This window comes from Macrotis lagotis, chromosome 1 (assembly GCF_037893015.1).
Source record: "Macrotis lagotis isolate mMagLag1 chromosome 1, bilby.v1.9.chrom.fasta, whole genome shotgun sequence".
Classification (NCBI taxonomy): Eukaryota; Metazoa; Chordata; class Mammalia; order Peramelemorphia; family Peramelidae; genus Macrotis; species Macrotis lagotis.
The window spans coordinates 882,305,291-882,326,968 of record NC_133658.1 but is presented as its reverse complement, the minus strand read 5'-3'; the positions used below and the strand labels follow the sequence as shown (position 1 = coordinate 882,326,968).

Genomic DNA, 21,678 nt, shown 5'->3' with positions numbered 1-21,678 from the left:
GGGACCTCTTTCTACACAAGTGAGAGGAGGGGGCTGTCCTCTTTGGATACACATGTCCATATGCACATGTGCATATACCTTGGGGACCTTTTCCTGCATGGACTGGGAGAAGGGACTGTTCTCTTCCATCAGGGTCCCCACCCCCACCACCCTCATGCACCTCGGTGACTTTCTTCTGCACTGGTGAGGGGACTGGACTGTTATCTGCACTCTCAGCCTCGCTCTCGCTGTTGCTGCCCTCTGTGTGGGCACTGGTGACACTGGCCCCACTGGCATGACGGAGTTTCTTCTTCTCATCTCGGGCCTGGTTCTGATGCTTGTAGTGTAGCACTGCTTCAAAGTTCATGACTGCCCAGGCATGCCAGGCCTGTGGGGAGATCAGACAAAGATGTGGGGCAGGGGCAAGTGAGGCTGGTTTTCAAGGGTCAAGAAGACCCAGAGTCAAGACCTCATTGACTTAGCTCCTGTTTCTGCATCCCTTCCACAACTCCCTGGACAACTGTCAGCCAGTCCCTGCCTCTAGATGGTTTTTGCTACTCCCAGGCCTTTCTGCAGCTTCTCCTCACTGCCCTGAGCTCAGCCCTCCAGGATGAATCAAACAAACCTGCCTATTCTCCTCCTATGTGGCTGCTCTAGGACTAAGAAGAGAAACTTCAAGTGGTCTCAGCAATTATTCTTTTGGTTTTTGCTAGGCAATGGGGTTAAATGGCTTGCCCAAGGCCACACAGCTAGGTAATTAGTAAGTGTCTGAGACTGGATTTGAACTCAGGTACTCCTGACTCCAGGGCCGGTGCTCTGTCCACTGTGCCACCTAGCTGCCCCATCAGCAGTTATTCTTGAGTGTGCAAAGGGTTCCCTTGGAGGAGAGACTGGCCTCAAAGGGCAGGACCAGAAGCTGTGGATCATGGTACAAAGAGGTAAATGTAGATATTCCCTAGCACCTAGAGGTTTCTAGAAGCAGGCTGGGCTGCTGTGAGAGTTTGGGGAGGAGGCTCCTTTTCCTTGGAGGTGTTCCAGAAGAGGTGAGGATGGTTTGGTTGGTTGATTCCTATCCTTTGTTATCAAAGAAGACCGAAATGACATCATTATGTTTGAGACAAATTACAATATGTCCGACTGTGGCTGATTAGACCAATACCAGCTCGAGCTCGGAATGCTCTTTCACAAGTCAGGCACAGGGAGTTCTATTGGATATGGATTGGATTAGTTGATCAGTAATGAAGGTCCTGAAAATTCTGAATTCCATGATTGTTGTCTTTTTTTCCCCCCAGGCTACCCTCCAAGTGAACTCCACAAAGGTACAACATTCCATGGTTGTGACTGTCTTCCCTACAATGTAGTACTCCAAACCAAATACTATGTGGAACAAGGAGCTTCTGTATTCTCACAGTACACAACAGGACCATCCCCTCTCACACTTTGGACACAATGGAAATGCACTGGGTTTTGTTTTTTTTTAATCTCCCTTTTACAGTGCTGACTTATATTGCAGGCCCCTAAGGATCCCAGATTTTCTTCATGTGGACCACTGTTTAGTCAGTACTATATACTGAGGTTCAAGACAATTTATCTTAAGTGATCATCCTTTATTTTCTCTCTTGTTGAAAATCTTTCTCAAACTGCTCACATTTTTGTGCTTGACTCTAGAATGGTCAATATAATTTAAATTTAATCTTTCTTTCCCTACTCATTCTCTTGAATACATCCCACCTGGTCTCACCAACATTTCTCTATGCCTATAGTTCCCATGGCTGAGAGAAATCTTTCCGTCTCTCATTCTACCTGTTGGAACTCTTTTCTAATGCCCTTGGCCTAGATCTCTAACCTTCTCCATCAAATCTTCCCTGATGCCCACTGCCCACTGCAGGAAGAGGTCTCCTCTTTTGGTCTGTCCTAGGGCTCAGTTGCTAGAATATTTTACTTAGGACTTCAGCTATTTGGGTCGATCTCATTCCACCTACTGCACTGCATTTATTTTGGGATCTTTGTGCTACACACTCAAGTTTTACTAATTATTGCAGCTGTTGGTTTAGCAAACAGCTAATGCACTGAATTTCTTTGATAAGTGAATATGTGCTTATCTACAATGGTATAATGCTTGGATGCAGATGATGAGGGATGTTGACCTGCCTGTGCCCTTCATTCAGTTTGGTTCCTCAGGTTCTCGTGCTGTGACTTAGCTGGCACCCAATATACTCTCAGTAGTGGTGGAGCTGCTGATTTGTACTGGTTGTGGCCCAGTTACAGAATCCTGATCCAGAGCAGAGGGGGACCTTGCAGAGCAGCTGGTTCAAACCTCTTATCTTACAGAGGAGGAAGCAGGGGCCTCAAGGAAGGGAAGTGACTTCTCAAGATCACACAAGTGAGTCAGAGAGGGATTTGAACCCAGGGCTTCTGACTCCAGAGCTAGTGATTGTCCCACTGTCCCATGCACAGCACAGCTTTCAATGACTGGCTTCTGAAGCACACCGTGCTTATTTCAATCCACTGCAGTTGCTACTCATCTTTCCACATTCCTCTGCATTCAGGATATTCAGTACTTCTTCTCCGGCACAGTACTATCCATTACATTTCTCTACCATAACCCCATTGAGAGGCATCTTATTTTATTTCCACATCTTTCTCACTCCTCAAAATGTTTTTTTAAATAAATATTTGGGTGTCTACAGGGTCTTTCTTTCTTTTTTCTTTTTTTGGCAAGGCAATGGGGTTAAGGGATTTGCCCAAGGCCACACAGCTAGGTAACTGTTAAGTGTCTGAAGCTGGATTTGAACTCAGGCACTCCTGACTCCAAGGCCACTGCGCCACCTAGCTGCCCCAGGTTTTTCTTTTTGTCACTTATTTTCTTGTGTTACATTCCCAGAACCAGAAACTGGGGTCAAAGGGCAAAATTCCGAACCACTATCCTAAATTCCTAGATTCAATCACAGCTCCCCCAACAAAATATGAACGATGTGCCTATCTTTCCATAACCTTCAAAACGGATTCTTGCTTCCTCATTTTTGTCCATTGCTGGATAGGGTTGTTTTGATGGCATTTCTCTTGTTATTAGTGATCTGGAGATTCTTTGATATAGTAGTCATGAACAATGAGTAATCCTTTTGAAAATTGCTTCTATACTTTCACCCCTTCTACAAAAGCATGTTTTGAACAAAGACTGTTCTTTTCAAAGATTTTAGATCTAGAAGGGATTTGGGAGGTCATCTATTCCAACCCTGCATGTTACAGGAAGAAATATGGGCCCTGCGAGGTCAAATGAACTATCTTGCTATCTGAGGACAAGCTGGGGCTGGCCTCTACAGCCATCAGGTGACGCTGCCTCCCCACAAAGCACAAACCTAGAGGGTGGACATGGATTTTTGTTTCTTCCTTAGGGAAGGAGGAATTTCCCAGATGAGGAAACTCCCTAGAGCAATGTCAGCCAGCACCCCATGAGAAGTTGGTGATTTGCCTTGGGCTACCCCGCCAGCATACAGCAGAGGTGGGACATGAATCCTGGCCATTCTAATAAGGCCTACTCCTCCTCACAAGTTAAGGATGTGGAAATAAATGCCCTAAAAGTATCTCATCAGCATTTCTCTACCAACTTTAAAAGTCTACAAAATGTCCAAAAGATCTGTGTTGGGGGCAGCTAGGTAGTGCTGTGGATAGAGCACCGGCCCTGGCTGGAGTCAGGAGTATCTGAGTTCAAATCTGGTCTCAGACACTTAATAATTACCTAGCTGTGTGGCCTTGGGCAAGTCATTTAACCCCATTGCCTAGCAAAAAAACCAAAAACAAAAGAGCTTGCCTGTGATGATATGGCCTCACCTAAAGAGATTCCTAAAGGAGAAAAATTGGTGTCTTGCTAAACTCACCACCAAGAAATAGTTTTTCATTACTGAATAATATCTTTCATATGTTTCTAAATCTTGTTATTTATTTTTTGACACATTTCCTGTGACCTAACAGGATGCTTTTCAAATTTTCCAGCATAAACAGAGAAAAGTTAATGTCTAGGGCTGAGCACAAGACAGGACTGAAAATGAAAGATTGGGAGAGAAGAGTTGGCCTATAGGAAGTTGAGGTCCTCAGGGTTCTCTTTGGATCCCGTGAGGAGAACAGGCAGCCAAAAACAACTGCTCTCTTCCTCCCCCAGCTGTGTCCCTCCAGCCACCCTTGTATGATGTAGCTCAAGTGACTCTGGGGAGCAAACTGAGTCTGAGAAGGCCGGTCATCCCTTGTGACCTTAGTGGTCAGGAATTTCCTTCACCAGCTGAGGTGGGTGAAGCAAAAAGGTTACCACAGGGTCCTCGAGCGCGCCCAGAGGCATCTCTGAGGCACACTACTTCGTGATGCTTCCTCCCTAGGCCTGTGCTGCTCATTGTTACCTTGTACCAGCTGCGGTCATGCTCTGTGGAGGCGCTGTAGTACTGTAAGACCTTTGGGATGGTGCTCTCGTTGATGCCTTGGAGATTCAGCTGCCATTCGCCCAGCTTCAAGAAGCACCTAGTGGAGCCAAGGCACATCAGAAAGGGATTCCTTAGGATGAGAGGCCCAGGTTCAGGAATGGGTCAACTTCTTTCTCTAAAAGGCTGAGGTCCTTCTGGCCAGGTGTAAACTATCTGGGTCATTTCTCAAACCCCGAGGTCCAGGGACTTGCTAACTAGAACTATAACTGTGGCCTCTGGGCTCTATGCTGCTAGATTGGAATTCCCCAGGGTTGCCAGGATATCTGGAGAACATGGGGTGAAAGAAGCTTGGGGAGGGGCTTTAGGTCAACGATGCCTGCCCTGAGAGCACAAGTTGCTTAGAAGCTGATGAAAACCTGTTCTACAGAAAAAAGCTTTTCTGCTAATGGGGTCTTAGGGAGATCACATTTGGAGTCACCCTCCTTTCCCTCTTCTTTCTCACTCCAAGCACCAAGGCTGATGATGGGCTGGGCAACTACTGAGGTTCAACCCAACTGGGGGTTGGTGCAGGTCCAAGGGTTACAGGACCCTAGGGGGAAAGTGCCACAGAGTAATAGGCAGAGGCAGGATTCAAACCCAGAGCCTGTGACGCTAAATCCAAGGGTCCTCTCTTTGTACTACAGTGTGCCTGAATAGAGAAAAGAAGCTGAAATGAGGTGTTGCTGTGGGATCATCTAATGGGGAACATTCTAGTTGGGAGGGGGAGGTGACAGATCCAGAAGGTCTTGGGGAAAGAGCTGCTACACACCGGGCCATGAGCTTGTGGAGCTCATGCTTGCGCTGCTGGTCCTCGGCGGCAATGGCGTGTTGTGCCTGCTGCTGCGCAGTCTGTACAAAGTGCTGCATGTGCTGGAAGGCATCAATCTGGAACAGAGCAGAGTGTCAGGAGCGACCCTGTGTGGGTTGGCCCATGGCCAGGTAGCCACTGACTCAGTCTGAAAGGGTGTGGATGCTGAGGGAGAGGGGCCAGCTCAGCACAGGAAGGGCAGGTGGAAAAGAGGGTGGGCTTTTTTACAAGATGGGACTGGCCTAGACACCCAAGCAAGGAAGTGAAAAAGAGCTTCCAAAGGAGGTCAAATTAGTCTAGCTCAAGAGGAAATGAGGTTGATGAAGTTTCTCATTGTTGATGCAGCTGTTAAGCTGTAAGATGGTCAGGGAAAGGCAGGACTAGAGAGGGACATGTCTGCTAACTTTAAGACTGGGTCAAGAAGCAAAGATTTTTAGCATTTCTTAAGGCATTGTGACCTAATGCCAAACCCCGAGGTGAGAGGTAATGTAAACTAAAGCTGAAGTGTGGATGAGTGTTTTGGGGGCGCGGTGAGGGGGAAAGAGAAAAAAAGGAGAGATGTGTGGCAGGGGGCTCACCTACAGTAAAGTTCAGAATTGTGGTTAGAGACAGAAGGGGTTTGATGAGTTCTGGCCATGCCTCATGCCTCTAGACAAATAAATTGCTAAACTAGCCATGACAATGTTTGTTAATACTCATGACAGATGGTGTCTATTCCATTTTGAAAGCTCTCCAGAGGCTAAGATGAACAGAATGTGCAAGTGTGGAACACACAAATGGGAGAGCAAGCATAATCCAAATTCACTGATATGAAGAATGGGCAGTTGTGTGCAAAATAGGGACACTTTCTAATAGAAGCCACTTATGCCTCTTTCCTTAGAGAAGGGAGGAAAAAATCAACCACTGAAATAAACACAATCATGAGAGCCATTACTGAATCTTGGCCATCATCAAGTGGCAAGCTGTTCATATTTTTCCTATAAAAAGGGCCCCAAAAGAAACATTTAAGAAGACTAAGACAGGGATCTCTTAGCCAGAAATAACTTGTTGCTTTTTTTGGGGGAGGGGGGATGAGGAAGTAGGGAAGACAACCTCAATTATTTTCTAACATGATGATAAATTCATAGGATGAAACAGGGTTTTATCCCAGATCTAGAATAGCATGGCAAGCAATTCATCAGGTAGTGAATCCACACATAGAGAACAGAGCTGAAATACAGATATTAACAATACACCTGTCTTCAAAAGTGGAATCCATCATTTACCACAGGCACCTGTCTTCAGGTAGAAAGAATGGTTTTGAAAAAAACGAAAACAAAAACAAAAACGCAACTGTGTGAATCCCTCAGGTTTGTGACAGGATCAGGGAGCCTTTCTCTTTAAAGAGAGCAGTCCTGGGAGAGCTGAAATGCAAGGATTTGTGTGAAACAACTGATATGATCATTATCACAAAAATTCAGCACAGAATGATTTCAAACCTTGAAGCTAGGGTAGATTTCAAACTCCACATCATGGTCAGGGAAAGGTCTCTACCACTAGCTGCATTTCTTAAGATGAGAAGACCTTCCTGTCTTCCAGACTTGCCAAGGTGGTCCAGTGAAAAGTGGATGGTTGAGGATACCCTTGGAGGGGCAAGGAGGAGATCAGATCTCTTCCCTCTTAGGAATGTCAAAACAAGAGGCTAGCTCTCAACCAATGAGAACTTACTTTCATGGAATTCCTTAAGGGACCAAAGTAATTTGTACTAAAGCAATGACAGATGATTAAAGTAGGGTACTGTGAATTTTTGGGAGCTATGACTAATGCTTTCAGTCAAGGAATGACAAATGCTTAATTGATGGCTTCTTCTTTCTAAAAAGCATGGGTGGGGACTAAAAAGCCCTCCAAAACTGGGTTCATTTGGGGAGTAGTGTTGTTGCCTCTTAGCTTTCTTTCATCTACTCCAGAATGGGAGGATTCACCTAAGACTCAGCTACTCACATATGGTCAGAAGGATCAAGTGAGGACATGGACATTTACCTAATGGCTCCCAGAGCCAGGTCAAAGCCACAATGGTTCCCACAGTGGGCTAATGGGACCTTTCTAGGCCCAAAGCTTTAAAGCCAAGCCCCAGAATTTGCAATAGCCTTAGACTGAGACTCACCACCATAGCCATACAACAAGGTAGTAGTCACATTCTTGAGAGGTTACCCAGAAGTCCCATGGTATAATCTGGGCTGGAAATCAAGATAGCCTTCATATCTACACTGGCCAAAATTGGTCCTTCTGTTTTTTCCATTTGACTGGAGGAGATTAGACTGTGCATCACAAATTTGTGGGCTGGCAGACTCAGCAGAAATGAGAAGAACACCAGACCCTCTCAAAAAGCAAACTCAACAGAGTCCTCACTCTTTGGAGACAGAACCTTGGATCATTTGTAGGTGAAAATCTCAGGAGAGGACCAAGGGACTAGGGTCCAAGAACAGTGGCTAACACTCTGGGAGACATTCTAAGGAATACTGAGCCAAATCCCTTTCAAAGTAGACTCTTCACCCAGACAGATCAGTAGCGACATCCAGAAGTACCTTCTCCCCATGCTGAAGAAAAAGTCTCCAGTAAAACCACAGAATAGTTATTAAGTGCTGATCTCCATCCCTTTCTCTGCCATGTGGTAATGATAGTGGAGAGGGAAGGGGGTGATATCATTGTTCTCCCTCCCCTTGACTGAGAAAATGGCCAAAGCAGGTGCCAGTTTTGGCCAGTTCTATCTGAATTACTCATTGGTCAGGCTCCAGGGAAAGACTGGTCTCACATGGGGCCATTTATTTTTTGTTAACATAGTTTAGTGCAATTTTAAAAACAAACCAGGGGCAGTCCCATTTCCAAAGGGCTTCTCTTTAAAGGGAACAGGAGGAATGTGATGCTGGCTCCCAACATGACTTTCCCCCTGGTTCTGGCATCACTACACCTTGGGTGTTGTTGCTTGTGAATTCCAGTTTGATGACAGAAAGAAGAGAATAGTGAAATCCTGAACAAACCAAATTGGTCTCAGGAAAGTTTCCAGGAGACAGTTTCAGAGCCTCTACTTTTCAAAATAGATGACCTGAATGTCCAGTCACTCAATTTGTTTAGAAAGAGCAAGGACTAGGCTTTCTTTGTGACTTAACACATTTTGGATGTGCAAGTCATATCACTCAGCGATAATGCCCAGAAAGCCTGTGGCACATGGATAATTTCTTCAGACAGGTATGTTTTGAAATCTATCTAACTGTCTAACTATTAGGAGCACAAGTCCTGATGGCCTAGAACTTACTTTCCTTCTTTAAAAAAGAGAAGTGATGAGAAACAGGTCAGGTGGGAATGTTAAAAGGGCTGAGATCAGGAGACAGCTCTGATCTTTGACCCTTGACAATGAAATCACAGATTGTTCAGTGATCAAAACTGGTCAGGTGGTTTCACAGACCAAGTTGAAGAGAGTTTCCTTGGGAAGGGAAGGGAAGGGAAGACAAAGGAGGATACAGACCTTTCGTGCACTCTTCCACATGTGCTTCATGTAGGCATAAGTCACTTGGGGATGGACAGTTGGCAATGGATGGTCTAGTTGTCTAGAGGGGTCAACTCCCAGGAGCAATACTAAAGTTTTATGAGCAAGTGCCTTAAAAATAAGTTGAAGAGAATAGGTTATAAGCAGGTTTGGCCTCAGCATGCTCATCCCCCTTCCCGAGACTTTCTCCTGATGCCAGTCGGGGTGGGAAGCAGCTAAGTAGATGGGACTCACCAATCTTCCACTCTTGCCACACAAACTTGCATATTTAAGCCATGTTCTCATGTCCTCATGGGGGTTGACCACAAGAGACCGGACCATGAGGATTCTCTGCCAGTCTTCTACGATCCGTTGGCAGCCCTGAAGGACAACAGGTTTAGAAAGATGAATCAGCTTTTGCCTAGTTTCTTCTCATATCAGTAGTCTACATGACCCTCTCCCCTCAATCACTAAGAAAAGCCTTTATTATATATATATATTTCATTTTGGTAAGGTTTTTTTTTTGGGGGGGGGGCAAGGCAATGGGGTTAAGTGGCTTGCCCAAGGCCACACAGCTAGGTAATTATTAAGTGTCTGAGGCCAGATTTGAACTCAGGTCCTCCTGACTCCAGGGCCAGTGCTCTATCTACTGTGCCATCTAGCTGCCCCCTATAGATTTCATTTTGTGACTTTCAGTTATCTCAGTCCTATAAGAAAGAACAAGTATACCATCTGTTATTCCCTTCTTGTCTGCAGTTGAAAAATGACTCTATATTGTTAAAACACACACATGTATATACATGCACACATCTACACGACTGAAATTCAAAAGAAGGGGGCGGCGTGTAGTGGATAAAGCACTGGCCTTGGAGTCAGGAGGACCTGGGTTCAAATCTGGCCTCAGACAGTTAATAATTACCTAGCTGTGTGGCCTTGGGCAAGTCACTTAACCCTGTTTGCCTTACAAAAAAAAAACCTAAAAAAAAAAGAAATTCAAAAGAAGAAAAAGTGTCACATCCATGCAAATAATTTTTTTCAATCTAAAAAGGAAAAAAAATCAAATTCTATTATGGAAGTTAAATTCTTTTCATCACTTGGATAATACAATCAACGTATGGCCAGTTTCTGTAACTCTAGTGAGTCACTGGAGAGAAAGTAAAAGGGATGTGAAACAATTCCTATTTTCAGGAAACTCCCACTTCCCCTGGGAAGCATGGATATAAAGAATAAATACAGGACTACAAACACAAATCAATCTGAGGAATCAGGAGAGAGGAGGGCTCTGATCAAGTTGGGGCATGGGGAGTGAGGTGGGATGGGGAGGGGAGAAGTCAATCAGTAAGAGCTTTCAGTAGAAGGTGAGGCCTAAGCTACTACTTACAGATGAAGAAGGGTTCTAGGAGGCAAAGGTAAGGTGAGAAGGATGGCCACAGCAAGAGTGTAGAGAGAGAAGACTAGAGTGGCCAGATCCCAGAGTGAGGGGACAAGAGGAAGGGGGCGGGGCTGGGAGGGCAGGCTACTTTTATCCCTTCTGGTTAAGGGAAATCCCTGTGAAATCTGTGTTTAGTATGAATTGGAGGCAAAAGGAGACTTGAGACAGGAAGATTAAGTGGGAAGCTGTTGCCATAATCTAGTCAAAAGGTGATGAGGAACTGGACAGAGGCAGTAGATGGGGGGGAGAAAGAGAAGAAACCTTAGTCATGCCTAGGATGAACCAGGCACTGTCCTAAGCACTTGGTAAATATGATTTCATTTTACCCTCACATCATTCCAGTTAGAGGCAAGCTCTTCAACTATGGAGAGGAGAGAGAGGTCGGAAACTTGAGAAGGAAAGAGGAAGTTCGGAATAATATCTCTCAAGAATGAGGGGATCAATTGGGGAGGAATAAAAGAACTGCCTTGGTGCACAAAGCTTCAAATGAATAAGGAGTGTACTGAGTCAGCTTAGCTGCCAGGAGAGGAGGCGGATGATGGGAAAAGTTCAGGATGAGATTTGTCACAAGATGAGGCAGGACAAAGGCACAGAGGATTCTAGAGTGGGGGGGGTAGTGTGGAGCTGGAATGCTTAACCATGAAGATAAAGCTTGGAAAAGGCAGAAAGCCCAAGCACAGGATCATGGCCTTGAAGTTGGAAGGGATTTTTGAAGTTACTAAGCCCCTCCAACCTTCTCATTACACAAATGAAAAAATGGAAGCCAAAAGAAATCAAGAGACTATTAGTGACTTTGCCAGGTCCCCAGCTAGTAAGCAGTAAGGCAGGATTGAAACCCCCTGACTCCCAGGGTCTTTGCCTTCTGCTGGGAATAGGTAACCAGAGAAAGAGTCACAACCTGAACCAGAGAAGACCTGAATTGTGGGTTCGAGGCTCTGGGACTGGGCACATCACTTCCCCTTTGGAGCCTCAATATCTTCCCCTGTAGAATGAGGAACTTAGGGGCTTTAGAATTGATTCCAGTTCTAGAATTCCATTAATCAACTTTGACTTCAAAGAGCAAAGTCCTAACTGGCAGCTCCCTGGCCACAACAGCTCCTTTCTATTTCCATAGTACCCCATCAGCAAAAGGCACATTTTCATGCTGAATATCACACTTTACTTTGAGGCCTGGGCCATAGTGTCCTTCCAACCCAAGAAGTACAAAAAACAACAATGGTTTATAAAGTTAGAAAAGCAAAATACGAAGAGTGATTTTCTTATTGTTATTAAATCCCACTTTTTGTCAGTTTCTCCCAGATGGTAAAATAATTTGGCCCCTTCTAAGGGTGGCTTATGGAGACCCTCCTGGACTTAGCCTGCTGGAGAAAGGCAAGAGCTCCACCCAGGACTGGCCCAGGCTTTTAAATTCTGAGTCTGGACTGGGACAAAGATTTGCTTATTATACCATGAGGAAAACCATCAGATTTCTGATTTGGACACTGTAGCACCCCAATCATTAGTGGCACTTAAGTGATGGTGCATGTAAGTCAGAAAGGAAATATTTATTCCATGGAACCTTTTCCCTGTGCTCAAAAACTTTCCACCAAAACATTCAGCAGGCATCTCAATATTACTAATAAAATACTATGAAAAAAATGTAAAAGAACTGTATGTGCTTTTTTTTCAGGACCATAAACAACTGTATTCATAGATGGGGCCTTGCCCAGGACTGCCCTCCCTTTCCAGTGGAATGTGCTGGGAAGTCTGCTTGGAGTCAGGAACCTCTGTCCAGCTTCCTGAATGGCCAGAAAGCAGAGAGCTGCTTTGGGTCAGCAGTCTGTAGATGCAATGGGAAGGCGGAACAGGAGGCAGGAGAGAGCCTCTGGGGTGGGTGCTTGAGACCAAAGGGCCCAGGGCACCTCAGCTTCTGAAGAAGAGGTTTCAGGAGGTAAACACTTTATCTTTGTATGCTCACTCACTGCCCACCTAGAGCCAAGGTCACTGAATGACCTGTTTTCAATATTTAGATGAGAGAATTCACGGAGTTTGACTTGGCAACCTGTGCTCATTCAGATGGTCTAAGAGTGACGCAATGAACATAAGGAAAAGTCCCTTCCAAGTCTGAGACCTCTCAGTGAAAGCTGGCAGCAGGAAAGCGAACATTGATAGCCCATAAGAGAGCTTGGGGAATAGTATAGAGGCAGCTAGCTCATGGAATACACCTCTCCCATGTATTGGGGAGGATTGTGGGGGTGAGGATCCTAAGTTCAGGTCTACCTGCCATCCTCAGTTTCTCTCCTAACAGCCTGCCCACAAATGCCAGAGAGAAAATTTTGTCTTAGGCTAATACAGGAGTGTTAACAAGAGGAGGTTTGCAAGAAGTCAAGTTCTTTGTCTTTAGAAGACTTTGGAGAAAGGTTGTTTTGAATCTATTAGCCTTTAAGTAGCATGAAAGCAGGCAGGACACCTCTCTGAGCTAAACTCTGCACGTTCCCCCAGCCCTTGGCCAAATGTTCTATTGATACTTGTTGCCTTAAATGTGATTGCAGCTAGGGCAAAAGGGGGTGGGGGTCTGCTCTAGGAGCCAAGCCCATGTATTTTTTCACAGCTTTCTTACCTGTAGTCTCTCCCACCAGATCTGGCGGATGATCTCCCGTCGTTCAGGAACAAGTTTATACTGGATAACTTCCTCCAGCTCAGAGAGCATATGGCAGGAAACCATTGCCTGAAGGAAGCAAACCACATTCCATCTTAATCACTGCATGAGAAATCCAGAACACAGGCTTAGTTTAAACCACCCCTTTTGATATCAGGTTATCTGCTGACCAGACCAGGTTAGGCAGGTTTCCAAGGGCCTGCAAGCCCAAACAACTCATTTTGTGGAAATATTGTAAACAGACCAAGATCATCTCGAGGGTCTCACACTCACCCCATAGGCCCGGCTGTAGCTTTCTCCTGCCATGGCTGTTAGCTCAGCATCTAGCAGATCCCTGGCTTTGTCAATGCACTAGAAGAAAGGGAGAAATAGATTCACTGAAACTGGGTCCTGGATTCTGGGTGTCTAAGTCACTGCTGTTATTTTGGGGCTCCCCGAAGAGATGCAGAGACCTCCTCCCTCCCATCCTGCCATTCCAACACCAGGAAGTGAAAAACAAAGGAGAGAATTCACCCAAGAAGGAAATTCAGACCTCTTCTCAGGTCTGATTGCCTTGAAAAACAAGTCATCTCTCCAAAAAAGAGACAAATGTGAGATGAAATTCATGAACCAACCTGAGAGACTTGTAAACAAAGGGCAGTGAAACCACTATGGACATGGGGGAGTCCCTGCTGAATGCTTTCCGGCGTGGTGATTTCACTAGAGAGGGTATCCCCTGCACAGTTTTGTGCAACTGAACTGTAATTTCTCACCAGGCCCAAATCTCACAAACAAGTGAACCTGATGTGTCACACTCTCTCTAGGTCTTGGGAGAAGCTTTGGAAGAACAGATGAAATCTGCAGGATGAGCTTCTCCAGACTCAGCCAGGCTGGGCCCTGGAGGGTAGATACCCATCTGACTTGTGGCCGGGTCTGTTCTTAAAGCCTTTCCGTTTCAGTGGAACAGCATTCAGGAACCAAGGGTCACCTTTGGGCCATGATGCTATTGGAGCTGAACCTGAGGAGGGGCTACAGAATGATCAATGTCCTCTATTGTCCGGAGCAGCTGTCTCTGGATTACAGCTTAGCCATATGATTTACTGATTGTGTATTCTTATGAAAGAAAAAAAGGTTTAGACAAGAACCCAAATGGGCTAAAGCCTTGCTCACTATAGGAGTCACTCCTTCACTGGGATTTCAGAATTTCTCAGCTCTCATGCCTTTGCAACATGCGCTCTAGATGTCTAAGCGTATGTGGGCACCTCCCAGAGATGGTCTGTGTGCCAGGCAACAATCTCACTCACTTCTGCCTGTATAAGGAGTCCTAGGTACAGCTGTGGGACTGCAGCTATGTCTTAGTTTGTGCCATCAATTTAAAAACCTCTCATCCATAGCTTTTCCTTTTTTAAATGTTTAAGGTTAATTACCAAACCCTCATCCCTTAAGTGCTTGGATCATTTATCCACGCACCTCATCCAAAGCCCGTCTGGGGCCTGACAAGGCTGATTTGATTACTCCATTATCTAATTCTGCAAGTCAGCACAGAATTTTCAAATAAAGTGTCAGCTTCCCTGGAAAGTAATCAACCTATGAAACAACTGCATGGCCAAAAAAGACTGTGAGGATTGATATTTGCCGCAGTGTGAGACTATTCATTCATGCCACAAATTCTCCTTAGATAAGGGAAGCTAAGACAAAGACTAAAAACAGGGAGACAATAATGAACAGGGCATGATATGGTGTACCTGATCCCTCTCTGGCAATCAGGTGCCTCCCCCTTTCTCTTCACCAAACATGCTTCTTCAGAACTGTATAGAGCAGAGAGGCCCAAGGATAAAAAAGGCTGTGGAAGCTTCTGGGCCCATAGTGATTAGCACCCTTGAAGAAGGCTCAGTAGACCCAGGAGAGCAACAGGCTTACTTTGGTGTCTGAACTCATTGGTCCCCACTGGTTTCAGGTGTGAGATCCGGAATACAGGTTATTGGAAAGGAAACCTTCAAAGGGGGCGTGAAGGAGAGAACCTCAGGATCTGGGGGGGAGACTGTGCAAAAGGAATGGGGGGGGGGGATATGGATTTGCTTCTGAGAACACAAACTCCTCTCTTAGGCCTCTTGGACTTCTTACCTTTTTATTAACACACCTACTCTAAACTGGGTGGGAAGGAGGAGGAGAGCTTTTACCTGTTGAGCTAGTGAGAAGAGGTCTTGATGCAGGGCCAATACAGCTCTGTAAAAAGCTCCATCGTGGGTGTCCCGGGGGATCATGCAGGTATACTCCTCCATGCTGTCCCACTGACCTGCGCCAAGAGCAGAGGAAGCAACTGAACTGTAATTTCTCACCAGGCCCAAATCTCACAAACAAGTGAACCTGATGTGTCCTGATATACCAAGTGTCCAGCCACTCCTTGACTCTAAGGACATTATCAACAACAAGGTGGGAAAGCTCTTAACAAATAACCAAAGGGTGTCAGATGGCCAAATGCTCTGTGACATGGTTGAAGCACTAGGCTTGACCAAGAACCTGCCCATGGTGCTTGGGTCATCACTTCACCTCACTGGAGGCTCTCAGAAAGGCAGGCCAGGCTATGGCACAGAGAGAGGTCCCTGTCATGCTAGGCACTTGGCGACTGGGGAAAAGACTGTAGCCATGAAGAGTTATTCACTTCCCTGAGGGGAGTGAATAGACATTAAGCTCCAGTATTTCTAAAGCCATCTGTAGAAGAGATACCAGCTTCATTAGTTGCAAACTGCAGGGCTGCCGATTTTTACAAGGCATTTCCCTGACTTTTACTCAGGAATGTCAGCTCATCCATTCTCCCTGCCTCTGGGCAAAAGCAAATAGTGAAAGATGACTTGGTCAGGAAGCAATTTGGTTTTGAAAAATATTTTGGATAGATCCCAGCATTCACTAAAGGAAAGGGACAAGCTCTGTCCTTCAAATGAGACTGAATAGAGGTGGAGGTGAAGCAATCTTTCACTGTGGACCACTGGCAAAGCACTTTGTCTAACACCTATACTTCCCCTTCTCCCCTCCCTGAGCTTCTTGGGACTGGACACTGCTAACTGTCAGCAGTCTGGACCCAGTGACACAAAGCTGCTGGTTAGAGTGAAGGTTCAAACTAAACCCAATTCTCCTGACTTGTCCACTCCGCAGTTTGGTCAAAACACTCTGCACAGAGAGTTCTGGCTCTTCTGTAGGGTGGGCATCTACCCTTGGTGCCCCAGTGCCCACCAACAACCTCTGGCCCGGACAGAATATTTTACCTAAACCCCAAGCAGCTGCAGCAGCCATCCGGGCCATTTTAGCTTGTATCTCATCGTTGACCAGGGTCCACTTTTCACAGCACTGTTGGTGAAGCTGCCCCCTTAAGGAAGAGAAAGTCTCAGTTTAGGCCAACAGAAACCATGGCTAGAGACTGGCAGCTGACCTGAAGGACTAGTGTTAACAAAGACATGGCCTGTGGTTGGATTAGGCTTGGGAATCTCTTCATTTCTTTATTTTTTGTTTCCGTGGCCTTGAATGATAACAACCGTCCTGAGGACAAACTCACTTTCTCCACGAAACTTTCCTGACTTCACTTGCTAGGATCCTTCCTCTACTGACACTACATTGGACCTATGTGCACAGAATCTAATATGCCTAATATGCCTTTGTATGTTTCATAGTTGGCATCCAGTAGATGTTTGATGCTCCCTTACTGATAGTGCACCATCCCTGCAGACAAAGAACATCAGGGTTCCTTCCCTTATGATGGGCCTGCATTCTATGGAGGTATAACAGGATGTGTGGAGTAGGCTCAAGGTCATGATACAGTGGGGCAAATTCTAGTGAGATCCAAGTTGCTTACTCCCAAGGCCTCTGAACACTCAGAATAAGACTGAAACAGGACAGAAAAATGGTTAGATGCAAAGTCTTCATTTATTACCCAAAGAGCTTGTGGTCAGTTACTCAATTAACTATCATCCAAAATCAGTTGGGTAGAAAGCACACTCGAAAGCAGGGATCATCTTGAACTTGGATAAGACCTCAGGGATCACTGAGGTTCTAGGGAACAGTAAAAAGAACACTGTTTTGGAATTCAAATCCCAGCTGCACCATTAACCACCCCGTGACAGCTCAGGGCAGGGGTTCTGTTCAGGCACAGCACTGGCTGCCACAGCCACAGGGCCTTGAGATGATTATTGAAATGATGTGGAGCCAAGGCACTACATCAAGAGAATCATCTACATGATGGCCCCAGGCTACAACAATGGTGATGAGAAGATCCATGAAAGGAAACTCAACCCTGGGCAACAGAAAAACGGACAACAGTCCTGGAAGGACACAGCTTTGCCCTCAGCTGGGGATGTTGGAAATATTTTATGGGGAGGTTTTTGCAGAATAGTTTTAGGAACTTTTTGTCCTAAGTAAGTGTCTGATTTAGAGCAGAAAATGACAGTGATATAAACAAAAAAGACTTTAAGAAAACGTCTCTTTAAGAAACTGAACTTCTCCCAGAGATGAGTGGCTAACACTCTTGTGTTAGCCTTTAGACATCCCTGTCCAAAATCCATCAAACCATCAATCAATAAGCACTGATTAAGAAACTACTATGTGCCAAACACTCTGCTAAGCACCGGCAAGCAGGGGTTTAAAAGTTTCTTTGAAGTAAGATCAAAGGAAAGGAAGGGATGCAAATACATGAGACAAAATGAGACAAAAAAAAGCAATGAAGAAAGACATGTTGTGTCTTGGGTACTTGTTAAAATCTGAGGAAGATAAACTTTGCTAGTACTTATCTTTTTGTCTGCTGAAAAAGGAATAAATCCCAACTTATCCAAATAGATGCCTGAGGTCAGTTTTGCCCAGGCTCAATTGAGCCCGAGGGGATTAACTTAAGAAAAGAACCCAATCTATCTGGCTGATTGATTTTTGGTTTCTGTTGTTCTGGAGACAGAGTGTGGCGCTAGGTGGCACAGGAAGGTCTCATCCCTTTCTAGATCTGACAGGTATGATTCTCTAGAGCTTATGGAGGGTTAATTTGGATGCCAGGAGGGGCTGGCTTCTCTCCCCAACCCCCCAAGTTATTCCAGCTCTCTCTTCAATGGTTTACAAGTTCCAGGCTAAAGATGGAGTCATTCTCCTTCCAGAAATGAGGGCCAAGTTCAGAGGCTGAACAAGATAAATCAGAGCTGAGGAAAGAGACAAGAAAAGTTCTAGGCACACCAGGCTTACAGAGAAGGAGTTCCAAGTAAAAAGAAACAATGCCTCTAAAAGAAGGGTCTTATTTGGAATGGCAGCAAGGATCTAGCAAGTGCAGGTAAAGACTTGGAAGGTGGGTAAGGAGTCAAAGGAAGAGAACAGGATGCAAGGCAACAAAATCCGAGTGATGCAATTCTAACATTAAAACCAAAGAGATGCAAAGAATCTATTCCTGAGGGGGATAAGGCAAAGGGGTGCCTCCTCTTAGAAGATAAGTCTTGACTGATCAGCTCCTGAAGGCTTTCCCTTTTCTGCATTGTAACACACAAGAGGCAGTAAGCATGCTGATTTGATTCAGAGCTTCTCCACCAGCTCCGCGCTTCCTTGGGTGTCACAGATCCTTTTGAGGTGCTGTTATTTGTTTCCTGGGCTGGACCCTTGTCTTTGTGACTAAGCTTCTAGAATACAAGATAAAAATGGGGAAGGGTAGAAAGCCTTGGCATACGTGCATGGGGAACTCCAGAGGCACCTATTTCCACCATCATCCTAAATGCTCAAGACAATAACATGTCAAAAGGGATAATATTTTGTGCTCCTAGCTGAAGGAAAAATAGATTAGTATTTGGGAATGCCTTCAAGAGATAGCCAGGGAAAGAAATGTGCTTTGGTTGTGCTGAGAGGGGGGCAGGGCTGAATGGGGCTCAAATCACAGGAGGTCAGACTCAGCATGTCCAAAACAGAAGTCCGTCACCTCTCCTCCAGACTCATGAATCCCTTCTATTGGGGGCACCACTCTCCCTTCTGTCTTCCAGCACAAAGCCTCTGACCATTAACTCCTCATTCTTCTTCATATCACCTTTCCCACAAGCTGCCAAATCCTGTCATTTCTTCTTTGTCTCTACACCTGTCTGCTTCTCCCCACTCCATTTAAGGCCTTTATCTCCTCTTGCCCCCACTATTAGCCTAAAGTCTTTCCCCCTACAGTTCATCCTCCATACAACTGCCAAAGCCCAAATCTAACCACCTCTTTCTCTTGCTCAAAAAGTTCCCATGACTCTTTTGAGTCTAAAATTAAAAATCGCCTCACTGGCTTTTAAAGTCCCTTCTAACATTGCTCTTGTTCATGTGGTCTATGATCCAGCCCAACTGACTTCTTTGTTGGTCCTCTCATAACCTTTACCAAGGCTCTCTCCAGACCCAGAATGTACTTCTTCCCCAAGGCTCAGTTCAAGAGCTGACTCCTAAAGTTAACCCCAATCCCCCAGTTTCTGGTGTCTCCTCAACTCTGCCAGAATTTACCTTGTACTCATTCTGTGCGAACTTAAATATGTATGTGTTGTCTCTTTCTAGAGAATGGAAGTTTCCTATGGGGGGAGGGGGGTGTTTCCTTTCCTGCCTTTCTAACAGTGTCCAGCGCAGGTGTTGGTAGTCGCCATGGCCCTGCCACTAAAATGCCAGTGTAAAGATGGAAGGATGAGTGGAGCAGATAGGATGGCCTTCTGTGGATCAGTTTCTTGGACGCTGCAGTTCTGGTTCTAGGAGGAACTGGGTTGCCTCTGATTATCTCTACTTAGGCACATCAGCCTTTGTACTTTCTTTCAAAAATTAAAAACCAAACACCAGGACTTGAAATTTAACTTTTCTCTTCAGATCAGAGTCTGGGTTAAGGCCTTTAAAAATGCTCTTATGCCCAATAACTATGAGTCAATTTACAAATATAAAAAGAGTCGACTGATAAATGAATCTTTGGGACATAGTACAGAAATAGGTATAGCTGTTAAATACAGGTGATGGGACCACTCTATTTTGGTAAACCAAGAGGTCTATGGAGTGTGTGGGGTCAGAGTGGGAGCTGGTTGTGGGAAACGATAGTGATGTTATGAACACCAAATCAAACAAAGCTGAGATGGGGATTTAACTAATGTGTGGCTTTAAAAGGTAAATCTCAAATAGACTGTTCACGGCATCAAGTAAACTTACCATTCTCCCAAGGCCTCCAGGCAGCGCATCCGACCCAGCATCAGTTCAGGGTCATCTTTGTTTGTGTCCATTTTTTTGTCATAGGCGACCAGTGCATCTTCCCATTCGTGGAGCTTTTCATACCAGGTAGCTTGGATCTCCTATCAGATGGGGAAGTCAAAGAAGAGTTTCAGCTGCCACGTAGCTACTGGAGGTTGTGGTATGGCCAGGACACACGGTGCACCACACATTCTTCTTAGGCGTTGGACAGTATGTTTGATTTGAAAAGGACATTGTGGATGCCATTTAATTTCCTGGTTTATGCAAGTCTATGTTTGGGCAGAGTTTCAACATACTTGGAGGGATCTGATTAGGTACAGGCTGAAATGCTGGTGCCTCTGTATAACGCCAGAAACAATGCCAGGGTATTTTGAGAGAAAATGCTGGCCTCTTTTCCCCACACCTCCCTCCCTTCCTTACTCATGGGTTCAAGACACCAGAGCAATAGGATATGGGCAGAAGGCAGCCCAGCAGACACCTGGTAATGCTGCCAGGGTCTCATTGGTACCAGGGCTAGAGCTGGGTCAGGGAGTAGGAGTGGCAGCTACTTTCTGGGTGTTGTGGTCTAACCTCACCACTCAAAGAAGACAGGCTACAGTTTACACAATCACTGGCCGTAAATGAGCACATATTTGTTGGAGTAGAAGTCTTACTCTTTTTAGCTCTTTAATCTCTGGGTTTCTCCTTAACAGATTATAACTATGAGGAAATAAAAGAAGTCTGCTTGGAATTCTTTAAAGATTTTTTCCCTCCTGTGTCTGGACACTCCACCAATGTTCCCTCTTGCCGAGTCCTTGGCAGCTCTGCTTATGTCAGGGACCAAAGGATAAATTTCATGATGGTCCTATTGGTCCTGGGCAGAGATGGTGCCACACTGAACCAGAGTCCTCCACATGAGCAGCACTGAGTCAAGTTGAGTCTTAAACAGAACCTGACTCTCAAGTAGTTCCAAAATTCAGTAGAAACTGGCTTTTTAAAAAACATACTTTTCCCTGCCTATACTCCATCTAGTCCTCCTTTTGTATTCCCATCTGAGTTTATCTTTTGGGCTCTGGTACTATTAGTTGAAGAGCTTCTGTCAAGAGATGGCAGATGCTGCCCAGAGACTGACTTTTAAACAATATGGTTCTGTATGGACAATGCAATTCTGGGCTCAACTTGGAAAGCAGAAGCACTAACAAATGCTGAAATATCTCAAAGTTTTCAGTTTTTTGAACTCTTTAGAGAATGAAGTCTCTGGCTATCCCCAAGGCTGAAGAAGAGATAAGAAAAGGTACCCCCCCTCCTCTGAAAAGGTGGGGGACTATGGGTATGGAACAAGGCATACCGCATCATTCTGAGCTGATGTGTGGGTCTGTTTTGCTGAGTCCTCTATCCCACCCCTTTTCTTTCCTATTCATTATTTATGAAAAGGGATACTTTTCTGGAAATGGGAGGCTAAGAATTCTGATATTCCAAGGTCAAAGACTCCTCCTATTATACTTTGCTTATCTCTTTTTTTCTTTGGGGAAGAGAGCATAGTTTTTGTGATTTTCTTGGGAGGTCAAGACCCAAATGAAGGAAAGTGGAAATCATCTCAAAAAAGTCTCTTTTTCAAATACAGATCTTAGTGTATACAAACTAGGTTTGCACATGTATTTGCAAATACCTGGGGCCACTAATCTGTTCAGTGGCACCAGGAATTTCTTA

General features: G+C 45.2%; 1 protein-coding gene across 1 annotated transcript in view; it reads right to left on the bottom strand.

Annotated features, from left to right (window-relative positions):
* MTOR (mechanistic target of rapamycin kinase) overlaps positions 1–21,678 on the bottom strand; it is a 110,851-nt gene that overhangs the window by 25,547 nt on the left and 63,626 nt on the right. Inside the window, exons 30-39 of the mRNA XM_074218464.1 lie at positions 19,951–20,090; positions 16,053–16,153; positions 14,970–15,085; positions 13,084–13,161; positions 12,772–12,879; positions 8,996–9,121; positions 8,741–8,872; positions 5,200–5,315; positions 4,371–4,488; positions 161–367 (exon numbers count right to left, since the gene is read on the bottom strand). Of these exons, the coding sequence (XP_074074565.1) occupies positions 161–367; positions 4,371–4,488; positions 5,200–5,315; positions 8,741–8,872; positions 8,996–9,121; positions 12,772–12,879; positions 13,084–13,161; positions 14,970–15,085; positions 16,053–16,153; positions 19,951–20,090 (1,242 nt within the window). The remainder of the gene's footprint in view (positions 1–160; positions 368–4,370; positions 4,489–5,199; positions 5,316–8,740; positions 8,873–8,995; positions 9,122–12,771; positions 12,880–13,083; positions 13,162–14,969; positions 15,086–16,052; positions 16,154–19,950; positions 20,091–21,678) is intronic.